The sequence below is a fragment of the Argiope bruennichi genome, chromosome 11, assembly GCF_947563725.1.
Source record: "Argiope bruennichi chromosome 11, qqArgBrue1.1, whole genome shotgun sequence".
In the NCBI taxonomy this organism is placed as follows: Eukaryota; Metazoa; Arthropoda; class Arachnida; order Araneae; family Araneidae; genus Argiope; species Argiope bruennichi.
The window spans coordinates 63,491,082-63,509,054 of record NC_079161.1 but is presented as its reverse complement, the minus strand read 5'-3'; the positions used below and the strand labels follow the sequence as shown (position 1 = coordinate 63,509,054).

Genomic DNA, 17,973 nt, shown 5'->3' with positions numbered 1-17,973 from the left:
AACCCCTCGTTGGATTTTCCTCAAAATTTCAAAAGTATTTACACTATAGATGTTAAATCAGCGTACTGAATTCTATCTATCTAGGTATCTTCATTTTGTAATTATTGTGTTAACTTATATTCGGACAGCCGGACAGACAGAGTTCCTTCCTTCCTTCCTTCCTTTTAAGATATTCAATAAACGAAGGGTGCTTGTAAGTCTTAATAACGATAATTTTATGAAATTAGGATTTACTTTTTAGTCTGAAGAGGATACTTTATTGTCTTCACCATTTAAAAAAAATTATTAATTGAATAAAACCAACAGCAAATTAGAAATAATAGAATAATCTAAAAAATTTCATTACTTTAAATTAAAAAAAAAAACTTTACGTATAAGTTCTGTGTTTGGAAATGTGTTTTTGTATGTTATAATTAATCGGAAAAATTATATAATACGTAAAAAACTTATTTTTGAGATACACGTATTATGGCATTTTATTCTTGCCAGTTTGTTTTAGCATTATTTGATTGTCAAATAGTTTCTGAAAAAAATTCAAAAATTTTTTCATATACTTTTGTTTTAATTAATACAGTTGCTTTAGAAATATATGTCTAGGGGAATGTGCATTTAAGAGAGATAACTTTTTTGCTTGATAATTTAGTTACGAAAAAAGTTTAATAATTCAAAGAATTTATCAAAATTTGTTCTTATTAATCCCATTCCGTTATGGCAATAAATGATGATAAAGGTAGTAGGCAATGCTTTTTTCATTAATTTGAAATTACCTCGCATATATGCTAAGCAATTTACAAAAATTCTATTAATAAAAACAACTATTTTCGACTTTGAACTGGATTTTGGTCCTAAATATAAAACCAGCCACTTCGGCGTTAAGACAAATTAAGGTCCAAGACCATTCGGTGCACGTCTGGACTGTTAATGACATTAACACTAGTTTATTTCACTTTAAAAAATAATAAATCGGAAACATTCCAGTGTGCGAAGCACTGAATTCTGTGTCATCCCAAAAAACGCCGGACAGTAAAAAAATAAAATTGAGGAAGTTAACATACGGAAATGAACCAGTTTGACAGTAGGTTTCGGAATGTCGGCTTCATTCATGTCGCTTTTTACGAGAATAGTTATAGCCATATTTGTGTGACGAGGGCAACAGTCCCGTCTGCTGGCCGATGGAGCGCGCAGAATTTTTGCAAAGCAAATCTGAACCACGAGTCTCTTTTTTCCCCTCTATGTTTTGTGTTTCAGAAACTCTTTAAAAGCTACAAAAGTAATAATACTTAGATAATAAATTCAAGTCATTAGATGTACGAAAGTGCCTCTGCGCATACTGATGAGATCTGAAGCGTAAATCTTCTTTTAAGATTGATTTCTAATGCTGCAACCGTACATGAAAATATGAAATTTAGGAAGCTCAAAGAACCGTAGCCAAGCATAAAACAGTCTTTAAAAAAAAGGCAAATTCTATCGGGGTTTTTTTTTTTGCAAATAATTGATTAAAAGATTTGAAATTTTGTATTCATATGAAGTTAAGGATAAATAAACCAATTACCTTCAAAACATTTTTTTAAACTAAATAGATAATTAAAAAAAAATTTAACTCCATTTTTTGAAATGTTATATAATGTTCTCCTAAAAGCTCTACTTTTCAATTTTGTTCATTTATTATGAAGTAAAAATACATTCGGGATAAAATTGGGTAATATTTTATAAAGCCACTCTAAAGTTAATTTTATGGAATATTTAATATTTCTATGCATAACAATTGAATTTCCATTAGAATTTTGTATTCTTTTAAATTAAAAATGAATTTCATTATTTAAAAAAAGAGGAAACGCAATATGGATACCTAAATTTATTTTAATGGACAACAGGATTCTTATGATAAATTTACATGATTTAATTAAAAATTAAGCCTCTTAAAAAAACATTTACAACAACACAATCTGAAAAAAAAAAAAAAAAAAAAAGAAAGAAAGAAAAAAAAAAAAGAAAAGAAAAAAAGATCGTTTTCATAGATTCATTAAATATCTATTCCTTCGAATTTATTAACTATTCATGTTAGGTACTAATACATTTTTAAAAATTATTTTAGTCAAGTATATATTCTGGTGATAAACTGTTAAAAAGAAAATTGGAAATTATTTTTGGAGTAATTTTAACCGACTTCAAAGTCTACTATCCTCTTTAAAAAAAATGGGAAGAGAATGAAAGCGAATATTATTATACGGTAAAAAGGAGTCCAAATGAATTACCAACAAACAAACCGTATTTAAAGCAACAGAAAAAGTTATTTACAGAATTCATTTCAAATTTTAAAAAAGTGCTAAACAATTTTCGAAGGCAAAAAAAAAAAAAGTTTTATTTAAATAAAAGTTGAACTATATTAATAAGTTTAAAGTTATATAATTTAATTACATTTTTCAAGTCACCTAGGCTAATTAACACATTTTGCACGAAAACTATTAAAATTGTTTTATTTAACAGTAATTTAAACGCTAGACCATTTAAGTTTTCCCACATAAACAATTAAACCAAACCAGCTAAAAAAAAAAAAAAAAAAAGCTTATGATCGCAAAAACTATACATTTGCATCTTACAATTAATTACCATATCGAACGATACAATTTTAAAAGAATAAATGCATGTCAATACAAATAGCAATTGAATTACATAAGCCTTACTTGATCTCAAAATTTAATACTTAAACTGAATGGATAGGGAATTAATGGCATTAAATGAATGAACCGAAAATAATCATGTCTTAACCCAATCACTTCCAGCAAAATTTATAAATACTTATTTTTACCACAGATATTTCGTAAATGGCAGTGAATGGGTTAAGACAAAGGATCTCAGATTTAAAAAAAAAATATTATACAGTACATAGAACTAAATAGTATTCGCAAGCAAAACACATCTTTCCCAAGCTAATTTATTTTAAATTAAATTACAAAACATTATTTTAGTCCATAAGGATTGTCCTGCCATACAAATACACTTTACCTTCAAATTTTTCGAGAAGAAAGTTACAATAATTTTACTTACATTACATAGATTAAACTACCTTCTTCACAAATTTATATAAAGAAAGTTTAGTAAATAAAATTGTTTATTCTTCTTCTTCTTTTTTTTTTTTTTTTTTTTTTGAAACAACATAATGAATTTGCATCGAAGTCTAAACTGAACAGTTCATTCGTAAAATCAGTGTGGAAAACTAAAATCACAAAATGCAACGGAAGCCTCAGATAATGATCAGAAAATCAAGCAACCAAGAACAATTCCGAGCAGTCTTCTCTGAATTTGAGATAATCTTCAAGATATTTTCTCCTAACATTCTCATGTACAGAAAATATTAAGGGGGGGGGAGCATTCTTTCAAGTTTCGCTTTAAGAAAAAAACTGCAAAATGCTTTTATTGATGTTGCCTGTTCTCAGTTATAAGAAAGCTTTTAACCGTATCATTTGTTCATTTTAAAATAAACATACAACTATCATTTTTTTTCTCTCTTTTTTTTTTATCACAATGCATTGCAGATAAGGATTCAAATAGATGAGATTTTCAGATATATAAAGATATTACACAATCCATAAATGTTTAAAAACACACTTCTTTGTTGTCAGAACTTGAGAAAATAGCGTACAACAGTTTAAAAAGCTTATTTCAAAAAATCCAGAAACAAAAATTACTTGAGAAGTTTTACCGACGGCCACCGTACAGAATGTGAACTAGAACTTCAAACGAGCGAAAACGGTAACAATTAGCGCAATGCATGCAATGGGATGGCCTACACCCCGATTTCATCAACGAAAAATTTTTAATTGTTCGATAAACTGGAATCCAGGTCAAACACGCTCGGCCTTCTCACGGCACAGGTAATTCGCGTGAAAAACTCTCTTTCTACGAAAAAACCGAATACAGATGTCACAGTAGCTCGCATTCTACGACAGCATATAATTGTTCTTGAAGATAACATGCCATGTTATTCTAATCTGTAAGGCCCTCTTGCGAGTCATCAAACACTTAAAAGATAGTTATACGAATTAATCAAAACCCCATTAAGTGTCACAAATATACTTTTATTTTTTCATATACGAAGAACAAAAAGAATGCGCTGTCTCATCAAAAAAAAAAAAAAAAAAAAAAAAATGATCTCCAGTTTTTTACGAATTTCTGATTCTCTGGGTGCGGAAATACCATTTTTCACTTTCTCATATACGAAGTATAGAGAAAATATTGTAATTGTAAAAAAAAGTTCGTATTCGGGATTTTGATGTATCTCTACTTCTCAACCTTTCCCGAACCCCGGAAGTCTGTCTGCGTGTCTGTCAATACTTCTGTGAATATAACTCAAAAACGCTGTGAGTTAGAAGGCAGAAATTTGGTATATGGACTTATGCCGAAATTTATAGATTTGGAATGAAATCTTTTCGGTACTTGTCAGTTGTAACGGCAGTCAGAAAGCGCCAAGAAAAAACTTCGCCAATTTGGCGACTTCAATCATCAAACTATATAGCATATGATTCGCACGTTCAAAAATTTTCATAAGAAATAATGATGCACTGTTTTTTTTTTAATAATTAGCGAAATTTTTTCTTGGTTCTTTTTGGTAGCCGTTAAAACCGAATTGTATCACCCATTCAAAGGAAATCTGTCCGAGTATTGTTCAGCAACGGATTGTAAAACCCTCCGCGCATGCGTTAGGATGGGTTTAATCCGTCAAAATAAAGGTAAAAGGAAAGATGAAAGGAGGAGATGTTTACATTTACTAGTATCTAATAGGGGAAATCCAAGGTCAAAGGGAATACCGGAAATGCACTCATCATTCCACGTCTCATTCCTTAATGAGATGGAGTCGTCGAAATGTGGTCGTCTCAGAATCCGTTGACGAACTATACAAGCGAATTTGATAACAATAAAATACAGTTAGGCAGATAAAATTTTGTACACATGTTTAGCCTCTAAAATATGGATTCTTATCTAATTCTGAACCAAATCCGCCAAACAGTTGACTGTCTGTTGGTCTGCAGCATGCAAGAAAACGCAATAACTCATAAACGAACGGTATGCTTACGTATATGCACGATTATCTTATGATTACAACTGTAATTTCAAGCCAAATATCGATCGATGTCAGATGCTTCATAATTGTCATTCACCAATGCCAAACAAGGTATTCGCTTCCCTATCCAAGGTCCCCAATTTTATGCGAAAGAAGGGGGATAAGACATTTATTGGAGAGTATGCGAAAAAGTAACTCATAAGCGCTTTGAGCTGGACAAATGAAATTTGATATACGGTTTGAAAAAAAAATGTATCAAATTTTGATCAAAATCTATTCAGATGAAATCTAACTATCTAGCTGCTGATATAGAAATAAAAACATTAACTACAAATTTAAAAAAATAGACAGATGAAATTTAACAAATAAGTGTGGAATCTGAAATGTAGATTCCTATCGAATTCGGAGCAAAATCCATCAAAGAGAAGACCGCCTGTCTGTACTTTTGTCTGCCTGTAAACACGTTCATTTCAAAACGCAATGAGTTAAATAAATTTGATATACCATCTTGCAATTACGATTGTAATTATGTGCCAAATGTATGTTACAATTGGTAAAAAAAAGCGCACAAAATACATATTCGATTTTCTGGTACTAATGGTTAATCGCACGCCAACGTTTAATGTAAAAAAGAAAAATATCGCCAAAGATAGCCTGCTAATAGGTTCTTTCGAAAGCATAGCTCGCCAATGGCATGTGGTTAATACCCAAGTACTGGTTTTCTTTGCTAAGTTACACTTTATATTGAAAGATATGATGCATATATCATTTATATACGAGACTCTGAAAATACAAACCAGGGCATTCGTGATGTTTATGGTCTTGTCCAAGGTCCACAATTTTAAAACTTGGAAAAGGATATCAACTTTATTAGGGAATATACGGGAAAATTTCGAGATCACTCTTGTTCGTTTAGAAATAAGTTAAAAATTTTACAATGAATTCTTTTTAATGATAAAAGAGACGTAAAATATAATTGGAATGAACTAAATTCCTGATCTAAATACATAATAGTATTTATTATAATCTATATGCATTTGGCGGCCAGCTAGTTCGCCGGGAATATTGTTTATTATTATTATTATCCTGACACAAATCCTGACACACATTAAAAAAATATTATTTCAATATCTTTACACTTGTTGTATTTATTATGTATATAAATCGTCATCAAGGAGTCGAAAATGACTTCGCAGTGTCATTAAAAATTTAAGTATCTAGATAATCCATTTTAAATTCCACGTTTGTCGTTTGCGGTAATGTGATTTCACTTTCAGATTACTCGAATCAATGAAGATTTTTGAATTGCATTGCAACAATAAAGTCTTTTACTGAAAATCATGCAAAAATAAATAAACGCTTTAAAAAAAATTAAGGAGAAATTTATATGATATATATAAATTACTTGCTTTTAAAAAGCAATATTTAAAATTGCATAAAAAATCAACTTTGTCTGTGAGTTTTTTAGAGATAAACACCAAAATGTTGTTCAATTTTTGATTATTTAGAATTCTAATCACAATTTCAAGAAAAACATTCCGATATGGACATTTCCAGCCTTCAAAAAATTTCTGAAAATTCAGTAGCTCAGTAGTTTCAGTTAAAATGACCTGTCATGCAGAATGTCAGCACCCATTTTCCATTAATTTTATTAGCAAAGATACGATGAAAAAATTTTCGACAGAACATATAAATCTTTTATAAAAGTTAGCAATCTCCTTTAATTTCTTGGCTAAAATATGAGTGGAAAGGAAAGATAAATAATTGTACTGACTAGAGTTTTCTATGTACAAACTCAAAAAAAAAAAAAAAAAAAAAAAAAGAGAGAGAGAGAGAGAGAGAGAGAGAGAGAGAGACCAGAACGAGAGAAACTGTGATGAAGTGACGTGAGGATGAGTGATGTTATGTGGTTAAGACGATGTGTGTGTGTGATGTGTTTCGTAGAATATGCCTCAGAAAACTGTTTACAAACGGCCCATTTAATGCTGAAATAACTTTATATATGCGTACCTGTGACACGTGCAGTTAATTACTTATTAAAACATATTCCACTAAAAGGTTTTCGACTATTATTGCTCTTAAGAGACGTCACACAATCAAAGGTAGAGGGGGGGGGGAACTATTTCAAGTAACAAATTGCGTGAAATTTTTTTTTTGGGGGGGGGGATGTTTTTTTACTTCAAAATTTCCCCCCTGACTTTCGGTATAAAGCGCGGGGAAAAATGCTTCAGATCAATGGCCATTAAAAAAAATTCTAAGAAAAAGCAAAATATACCGGCAACGAAATTCCAATGTCAGTATCATATCCATGTTAATGGGTCAGCACCGTATGGATTCGAAGAGAACTACAGAAACATTTCCAGCCTCTTACTCTTATCCCGATAAATATTTGTAAAACAAACAATAGAAAAGCGAGAAAATCAAATATCATTTATTTGACACCCATAAATTTCAACGAAAAGAAAGAAATTGCAACAAAAAAAGACCCTAGAGTTCTTAAAAACTCTCATCTCAGCACCTCTTTCCTCCTTCATTAATTAACTAAAAACAAAATCATTAATCATTTTTTTTTCATATCTTCAGTAATAATAATTTTTCCCCCTTTTTAAAAATTGCAAGTAACCATTAGTTTCCCTTTGAACATTTCAACAACTGTCTCACAGCACCCGTCTGCTATGCTTTCATGCCCAGATCTGTAACATAAAATTAACGAACCCCTATACTATTAAGTAAATTTGGCTCTAAAAAAAGGGCATCAGTTTTTATGCATATCTGAATATTTGATGTCAATCAACATTAATATTAGTTATAATAATTATAGCACAGCAAACTGGAGGCAAAACAGAATATATTAATAAAGAAAAATGACCTAAGAAACAGGTTTTTAGCTGGTGATTATTACAAATAACACATTGTGAAAGTATATACATATGAAGGTGTAAAATACAGCTTAAATTAAATAATAATAAAAAATAAATAAACTCAGACAAAGAAAGTAAAATTTTGTAAAACATTAAATTTTATAAAACAACTGAATAGAAATAGAAATGTATCTAAAATTATTCTTTAAAAAAAAAAAAAAAACTGAGAAGCTTAAGCATTGCCATCAACCCAGAAAGACGGAACATTTCACTGAACAACGCACTAGGTATACAAAAATAATATAAAATGCAGAAACACGTTATTTGAGACGAAATCAGTCATAAAGGGAGTCTCAAGATTAAAGCATGACACATGTTTTCAACATGCTTTACAGGGTTACCCGTTCAGAATCGCCTACAGACACGATCAGTCCAAGGGCAAGAAAGTACGAACCGAATAAATCAATATCACAATACTTGCGTCCACCTACATATTTGTCTCCGTCGCCAAGTGAAAACAAAACCACGCCTCCAATATGAAACACAAAGTTTCTCCCTATTCTTCTCTTATCGTATTTCATTCATTTGTAGCAGAAGAAGCTCTCCAAGTGAAACCTAGCTAGAAATGCTGTAATCAGCAGTAAAGAGTGTTATCGAAACGTACGTAAAGATTAGACCAACAAAAAGAATGAAGAGACTGAAATGCAAACAAAAGCCTTGGTATGAGATAATTTTGGTTCACGACATCTATTTGAACTCCACGATCTCTTGAACAGTGATAAAAGTACAGGAAAGAAGAAACAAAAATGTTTCCTCTAAATAATAAGGCCGGTGTTTTTATGCACACGGTTAGTGTTATTCATTTAAGATTTTCGGCTGAAAATATATTAGTACTGAACGGCAACATGGTACATGTTATATTAAATAATTTTAGCAAAACCTTTCTCAAAAGATGCTGAATTTTTTTTAAAAATTTTATAATCAAAAAGAGCATTTTGTTTTTTACAATTTTAGGAATTTAGTCTAAATTATGAGTTTAAATTTTGATTATTTCAAATAGTTTGGCAGTAAAAATTAAATATAAAAAAAATTCCAATAACCCCATATTCAATTTTTAAAACATGCATTCTTATTTTAAAAATCAAAATGCATTATTTTATAAATTAACGATTTTTATATTCATTTTATACATGAAAATTTTTTGTTGAATATTAGATTTTATATATATCTTAAAGAAAATAAAAACCATATCTTTTATGTAATGTAAGGCAGCTATCAAAAATAATTATCATTTTTTTCTCTTCATTCCATTATAAAAATTTACTTTCTTATTTCAAGTCTAAAACTCTATAACGAATAGTCCCCCCCCCCATAACACTTTTTTTGGTCATGATAATCAGCATTTATTCTTTTTAAAAATTGAGAATTTAAACACGTTTTTTTCTATAAAGCACATTTCCACATCTCATGAAATTCATGTTATAAAATCCTAAATTAGAATATTTAGGATTTATTTGTAATGTTATTAATGTTTGTAATGTTATAAAATATTTACATTATTTGTAATGTTTTTCATTTTAAAAAAATCTAGCATTTTTTTAATTAAAATTTTACAGCTCAGAGGTAGTAAAAAAAAAAGTGCTAACTGGTAATTCATTTAAAAAAAAGTTCGATTTAAACATGCTAAAAAACCAAGAGCATTTTTTTTTTTTTTTTTTTTTTTTTACTTGGCATACTGTTGAAAAAAATAAACCAGAAGCACATAATGTCATCTCCTTTAAAAGAAATTTCGAAATTCTTTTCTAAAAATGATGGTTTTCTGAATTGTAATATAGTAAAGATACAATTCTTAAAATGAGCTTCCAATTTAGAGAGCATTGTAGTATTTCATTATGTGCTTGAATATATGCAAAAAAACTTAACAATTTTAGAATTGAGAAGTTGTACATTGTTTAAAGCTAAGTAGCAAAAGAAAGAAAGCAACAGATAAATTTAACAAGGGAGAGAGTACTGAAAACTATTAATTAATGAATATAAAAATTATATTAGTTAAGGTTATTTTTTAAGATCAACCTTTTAAACAAGAAAATATGCATATTTAATTGTAATGATTGAATTAAAAGAATATAGGTGTTCACAGCTTAAAACTATAAGAATATCTCCTGAAATTATACATCATTAAAAAAGGATTAAAAAAAAAAAAGACAGAGTTTGGCTAGAAAAAGAAATGGCTTGCACAGGATTTGAAAGTGAAACTAAAAATTAAATAATAAATTTGAAATTAAACTGAAGAAGATGAAAGAAGAAAATGCTGGTAATTACATAACAAAATCTCAATAAGTTGGCAGAAAATCTATAGCTGGAAAAAGGATTAATGGAAATACAGCAACTTTACAGTATAAGAAAATTTAATTGAAACATTTTATGCCAATCAAGGAATCATTTTATTTCAGATAAATAATGATTAACTTTGAAAAAAAAATAACTAAAAGCCTAAATACAATATACTAATATTCTACACAACTGTTAAATAATAATAAAATTAGGCAGAATTTTTATAACAAAAGTAAGTTTCAAAACCAACTTTCATAATATCCAATATTTCAAAACTAATTTTCATCCTATTCAGTTATAAGAAAATGTGATTGAAAGAAATCAAAGTTGTTAAAAAAAATGGGAGAAGGAATAATTTTTGAAAGAAATGTGCTACCATTATAAAACAATATCAAAATAAAATTAGAAGGATTGTCAAAACTGCTTAAAATTAAATTAAAAATATCTACCACAAACATAAAAGAATTATTATTGAATAGAATACTGAAAGATACAACTAATTTTAGCCTCAAAAATTCAATTTTAAAATCAGGGAAGAGTGTAAAATTTTTACAACACAAATTAAAAATAAAGACTTTAGCCACAAAAGAAGAAATCTGCTAATTTGGTACATTTATTGTTATTCCAATCCTTATAATAACATAAAAGAAGTTTAAAATTTTGAGGCTTTATCATTTTTTGTATTTTCAATGACAATGCTATCACACAATTTCAGATTTAATTGCTAAAAATTCAATTCATGGTCATTCGATACATAAGTTGGCATTAACATCACTATAGTGCAAAAGATTTAAATCACTAGCCATGCTTATATAAAAATAAAATACTTTTTCAGATTAATACACAATTAAGAATGTAAATAATTATTTTGTCAATCAGATAATCTTGTAAACTAGTGATGTGACAGACAAAAAAAAAAAAAAAAAAATGTGATGTAGATGTAACAGAATAAGAGTGATCAGTAGTATGTTACTCGTTTGAAGAATTAAAATATTCTTATCAAATATTATAGTTAAAAAAGTAATTTAAAATTTGAAAATAAAATTTCTCATCTTGTTAGATTATATATATATATATATATATATATATATATATATATATATATATATATATATATATATATATATATACCAAAACTCTAGTTTGAAACAAAGAAGGATTAATGTTTTAGCACTGATTTGTCACTTTATTTTATTTAATTATTAAGTTTGTTTAAAAATGAAAAAGTCAAAATATAAATTCAGAATCCATAACAAATTTTGATTTTTTAAAAAAATAAACCCAAATGGTGATTATTAACAAATTTCAGATTATAAATTAGCTTAAAACAAATATATCATGCAAAATATAACTTTTCCCTTATTATTATTATTGGAATAATGCTTTATGCAAAGATCTAGTTTTAAATTAACTATTTAAAAAAATTCATGATATGCTAAGCTTCATCAATATGAATTCATTAAATATGAAATACTCATACCCATAATGAATCCTTCAAAATAATTTCAAATTCATCTAGAATATTGCTATTCATAAGAAATATTACTATAATAAGATGAATAAAATGAATAATTTTTAAGAGATACTCATCATGGCTGAGTGATATTATATCATCCTGATATTCTCTACAAAATACACAGAGATAAAATGTACACTAAACTGGAGCAGATTAAAAGTATCAGCCATTCCATGTCATTTTTCAGACTTTATTTATATTAATAGGTAATCTCTTTCACTTCATCCGTTTTCAATCTTTTGATTCATTATCAACCAACACCAACCCATTGTTACTATTTCGGTGGCACTATTAACATATGTTTAACTACTTATATATATATATCATTTCTAACCATTAAATGGAATAAAAATATTTCTAACATATTTTTTTGTCTTTCTTTACATTTTTCTTAACAGAATTCGTTTATCTATAAACAAATAAATGCATTCTGCTTTAAATGTTTTTTTCTCCATAATTTGAAACAAATAGGTAACAAATAACTATTATTAGTAAAATAAATAAAACTAAATAAGAAGTGCATATGAATAAAGTTTTAGGATATAATAGTTTACAGAATATATATAGAAGAAAATATAAATATATTTATACCTAAATACATGAGAGAATACTTAATAACAATTTAATATTCATTTTATTTTCATCAATTTTTGTTAAGATTAAGAAACTGAAGCTGCATGTTAATGATCAATAGAGAAAGATGACAATCTTTAATATCTCTTAATAATAATGTTTAAAGCATACTGGTTGGAAAGAAACTGATTACCACCTGTAGCAGGTGCAAATGCATCAAATAGAAGTATCAGGTACAATAAATATCAATACTTCTAACTGATTTGTTGTTTCTCATGGCACTTTGGATAAGCCCACTGTTCGAAGACAGCTGATTTAAGCCTAAGGGGGGAGCACTTCTTGTTTTTATCGTAGAGTCATCTTGGGCCAAGAGTACGACTTGACTACTCATGCATCACTCATTCACTTGCATGATCCCTTTTTACAGGAGGGTACATTCACACATCTTGCAGAAAGAACAACCATGCCCAAACCGGGACTCGAACCCGGGACAGCCAGATAACGGGGAAGACGCGCTACCCCTATGCCAGGACGCCGGCAACTGATACAGTAAAATTAAGCATCAACTTAAACTTAGCGTATGCTATCTTTAAGCATAAAATAATCACTAATAATACCAAATTATATTTATAAATATTTTATATATATATATTACTTAGTTTTCATATTTTACAACTTTATGAGCAGAGCCAATATGAGAATTCTAGAGCCTCAAAACTAGAACAGTTTTTTGTTTAAAAAATCAGAATGGCATTTTCTTTTCCCTCAGATAACAATAGAAGGACCCCAGTTAAGCTATAACTAAAATACCTGCCCATTTATTCACAATAATAGAACACTCTATGGTTGCCTTTTGCAGTTTGGGAGAAGAATTTGCTTAATTTGTTGTCAATTGCTAAATTTAAACCATATTTCGAGAATTTTAAGTACTTTTTTATGCACTTTATCGCTGCTATATAATTAGGAGCAAATTTTAAAAAATAAAATCAGGATAGACAAATTAAACATAACATTATCATCTACAACAGTTTGAACTAGAAATTCGAATCTCCTTCACATTTTTTTCTCAAAAAAATGTATTGCTTATTTATCACATATGACAGTTTTGAAGAGTTAATAATTTTAATTCTTTAAATAATAAAAATAAAGTTATTTTAAAATTACAATGGCTAATAAATTTTTCTCATAATCAAAAGTCTATGCAGAAAAATTTATCAAAATATATATACTTTTAAATGTATAATATGAATCTTAAATGGCAAAATGAAATACAAATCAATATTTTTTTTATGTGTCTTCAACAAGGACGTTCTCAACAGGATGAAGAGAAAACTGCATTACTTATAAATATTTCCTAATTTTTTTATAAGAGTATTATTTTTATTTCCAACTTTTATTCTTTACAGACAATTCATATTTAAGAGATTTTCGCTTAAGGTTGTTGTTTTTTTTCCCATAAAGGAGTTTCGTACTTTAAAACAAATTTGAAATTAAATAGTCATTTTTATGCTAAAAGTTTTCTGACTCTTATAAAATTAAAGTTTAAAATTATGTATGAATTTCTTTTCTGAACTTTAATGTCTTTATCAGGCGATTGAAATGATTTTTCTTCTTTTTTCTCTTACATACTGAGAAATATAATTTTAATAACTTTTAAATTTGTAGAAATTTTGTTTCAAAAACTACAGAACATTTCTTCAAATTTTCATCTAAAATAAAGAAATGCTTGTTAATTTCAATTCAAAGCAGTATAAAATATTACCAATTATATTATAAATTTTATTCAGAAGAAAATATTTTTATTCGTAAAACATACAAAATAATGTTAAAAATATAATAGGAAAGAATATAAATTAAACAGAAATGTATGTGTGTGTGTGTTTTGAAAATAAAAAAAATACCACATTTTATTTCAAAATTGTATTCACAACTGATTTTAACAATCACTATATTTATCTAAAATATGGAAAATTAGGGGGGGGGGGGGAAGATTGCTAAAAATTGCTCATATATAAGAACTAAAAGTTATATTTAAAAAATCTAAATAATCAGTATCTATAAATATAAATAAAGTAGAAACAAAGACCTTTTAAATTTTTCCCCCCTAGAAATTCTTTATGTTTTACTTTTATGCATAAAAATACTTAAAAAGAGCTGCCTGTAAAACTGCAATAAAATGCACAAGGAAATCACAATCTTTGATTGAATGTAACATTTTCTTGTACTGATAAATGTTTTATCCATAGTTACTACTTTCTATCCCACCTGTTCTTGACTCTGGTAGAATGACATAGAAAACTGTGCTTCAATCACTATTAGTGCTATCGGCACTTAATACAGAACATAATTGTGAATTCCCTTTATTCCAACATTTGAGCCATGTGCTTAGACACCTTAATGAAAACTGAAAATTTTGTTTAAAAGCAGAAAAAAATGATTAAAGAGATATTTTGATAAAAAAATATTTATCCAAAATATTCTTGAATTCCATTTGATGAATTTAATGTTCCATATAGAAGAGTCCCATCACTGACAATATAAAAAAATTACTACAATATTATTTAAAATTTTACATTGTTTTGTCAATTATTTTACATATCACAAAAAGAAAGAAGAAAAAAAGAAAGAGAAAGAAAATGATCTTCCGATTAATATCAAGTGCATAAATATCTGTCAGCAAAATTTTACACACATGAAAAAATCTCATTTTACAAACATGAAATAAAAATAGTTGCTGATAATGCCATCATCATTCATTCAAATTGAAAAAATTTTATAACCTCAACCATTCAAGAGCCACAAACGTTTTTTAACAACTAATCAAAAAATGCTATGAAGATTTTCAATTTTCTAGATTTATAAAAAGTAAAGCAGAGCTATGATAAAAAAAAAAAAAAATAATGTAAGTCATGATCTAAAAATCTATTGTAAGATGTAAATCCATTTATTGGTAAAAATATAGGTAATTTGTTATCAGAAATTATGCATTTTATGCGAAGGGAAAATTTTCATTCTTTAATTAACTCAATGGATATAGTCAGAAATTATATGCAAACACAAAATTGCAATTAATTTGGCTTTCTAGAGCAAAATAACCAGCATTTTTAAATGAACAAGGAAACTGTCACTAAGCCATTTGGTTAGAACAGTTCAATGTAATTGTATAATAAATCATAGATGAATAAAAGAATGAAATACTAGAACATGATAAATAATTAAATTATTATAGTTGAGAAAAATGTGAATATATATTAAATAGAAATATTAACAATGAGAGTTAATCTCCAAGTAAAAATATAACAAAACAGATTTAAAAATGCGTCAAAGTGAACATAAATTTTCTTAAATATTAAAATGACATTTCCTAACTTAAATATATAAGATATACAAATGAATACTGACTAAATTTGTCTTGAATAATGACAAAAGTATATATGATTAAAAATATTTCTTCAAAATGGTAGAGGTTAATAATTACAAAAGGAATAATAAGCTTAAAAATAAAATGCAATTTTATCCATCATCAAATGTTGAAAAATTAATTTTTAACAATTTATGAAGTTTTATTTATGTGATTAGTTCCAAGAATGACAAATTTGTAGATTCTAGTAAAGAAGTCTAAGTATTTATACAATCAAAGATTAAATGTAGTTGACAGACAATAATGTCAGTTGAAATAAACACTGAAAGGAAGTGTTAGGAAAATTCACAATTACCTTTATGAGCATCATATACAAATATATTTAAAAATCTTTTATTACTCCTCAGTATTGCCTTAATTAAACAAACATGTTAAATCATAACAGAAATTTTATAAAAAGAATAGTTCATTAATAGAGCTTTCTTTCTATTAATGAACCTATTTATGGTCCAACACGGGCAAATCCCAACAAACAAATATCTATAAATTTATTTTTGTAACTTTCATTCAAACTTCATTTCATGCCTACAATTAAGATCATCTATAAAAGCTCTCACTCAGACAGAAAAGTCTTAGTGAAACTATAAAAAACATTTGGTGCTGTTAAAAAAATGTAAGACATTTCATTTCACATCACTTATATATTAAGATGAAGTAAAATGTATTTTAATTCATTGTTTGGCAACAAACAATGAGTTATTGGCAATAAACAATGGGTTACTGGCAACAAATAATGAGTAATTTCTGGGTTACAAATGCACCACATATATTAATGGACTTGAGGCATTTCTAGTTCATGATAGTGTGAGTAAAGAAATGTGCAATTGGTAATTTTCAAAACCAAGCTAAGCAATAGACTAAATCATATTTTTACCTTCGGTTGACTATATGAAAGTCATAAACCTCTTATTATGGTGTAATCAAGACAATTTGCTTAATCACACACTAATACAGTAATACTAACAGTGTCTTATTCAAGAATTCAAATATCAGAACAAGACCACACCCACATAATTTTTTAAACCATAATACAATGATGGCTTTTCTAATTTTTTTATATTTAATGTTTCAGATGCAGTAGAATTCCTTTCCTTTAGAAAGGTTTTTTTTTTTATTTTGTCTTTTGATATATTTTATAGTTTAGAAGGTTATTGAATATCAATCACTTTAGCTGTTTCTGATAGGGAATGGTCAATTTTTTTGTTGTCAATCAAAAAATTGCAAAAAATGGTTTATAATGTGTCCTTTTTATAACTTTCATATAACATAAACACGATATTTTCATATTAAATATAAAAACGTCTCACCTTTCCAGTTGCCTTTTTGTAACGTGTGATTGCCAAGTCCATTAAATCACGTACAAGTATATCACCCTTGCCGCAGGGAACGATGACACGCACGTTTCCGAAATAAACTGTCACTTTCATTTTGTTTCTATCTTTTGGAATGTCTATAGCTTTTTCTATACACAATCAACACAGACTGGAATGTATAACACACATTTGATTCCCGAGTTTCTCCTTTGAGCAAATAATTCATGTAATAAAAAAATACTATACAGTTCTATATTTATATAAATCAAGTTCGAACTATTATTGTGGACGGAATGTAAATTTTGGACGTTAATATAACAAAACCACAACACTTACAACCGATATCGGTCATTGCTGACAGTTACAACTAACAGGCACATGAATTTCATATTTACTGTGACTATCACAGCATTATTTTACAACTGAAACCGCATATGAATCAGGTAGACAAGAAGTGATTCCAATCATTTTTCACATAATTATTTCAAACCTCAATATTTCGTGGAATGAAATAATTTGATGGAAAGCATGTTTCTTCTATTACTTCAGGAGAACAATTACGATAAATAGTGTTCTGTACATTTTCATAAAAACTTGTACTATAAAAAGGATTATTCATGAAATTGCATAGAAATAGTTATAGAACTTTACAATAAGACACAAATTAAATTTTCAATAGAAACATTTAAGCGTTTTCGCAGCTTGTCACATTTGTTGTGGTCGTCTTCTTCGGTAAAGAATGTGGAAAAATTCCAAACTTTTAAAATTCTTTTGTTGTGGTTTGTTTTCTCCACAGTTTTCATAATACCAAGAAAAAATTCTAATGATTATTTTGGTGTGAGATAGAGAATTAAATTTATTTACAAAAATTGATTATTTTTTAAAATGCTTTT

At 27.7% G+C, this 17,973-nt stretch overlaps 1 protein-coding gene across 2 annotated transcripts in view; it reads right to left on the bottom strand.

The window, feature by feature from the left end:
* Window positions 1-17,795, bottom strand: part of LOC129957042 (partitioning defective 3 homolog) — a 67,074-nt gene extending 49,279 nt beyond the window's left edge. For both annotated transcript variants that reach the window (XM_056069162.1, XM_056069163.1), the window contains exon 1: window positions 17,075-17,795. In XM_056069162.1, the coding sequence (XP_055925137.1) occupies window positions 17,075-17,194 (120 nt within the window). In that variant the 5' untranslated portion in view covers window positions 17,195-17,795. The remainder of the gene's footprint in view (window positions 1-17,074) is intronic.
* Between the last annotated feature and the right edge of the window lie 178 nt (window positions 17,796-17,973).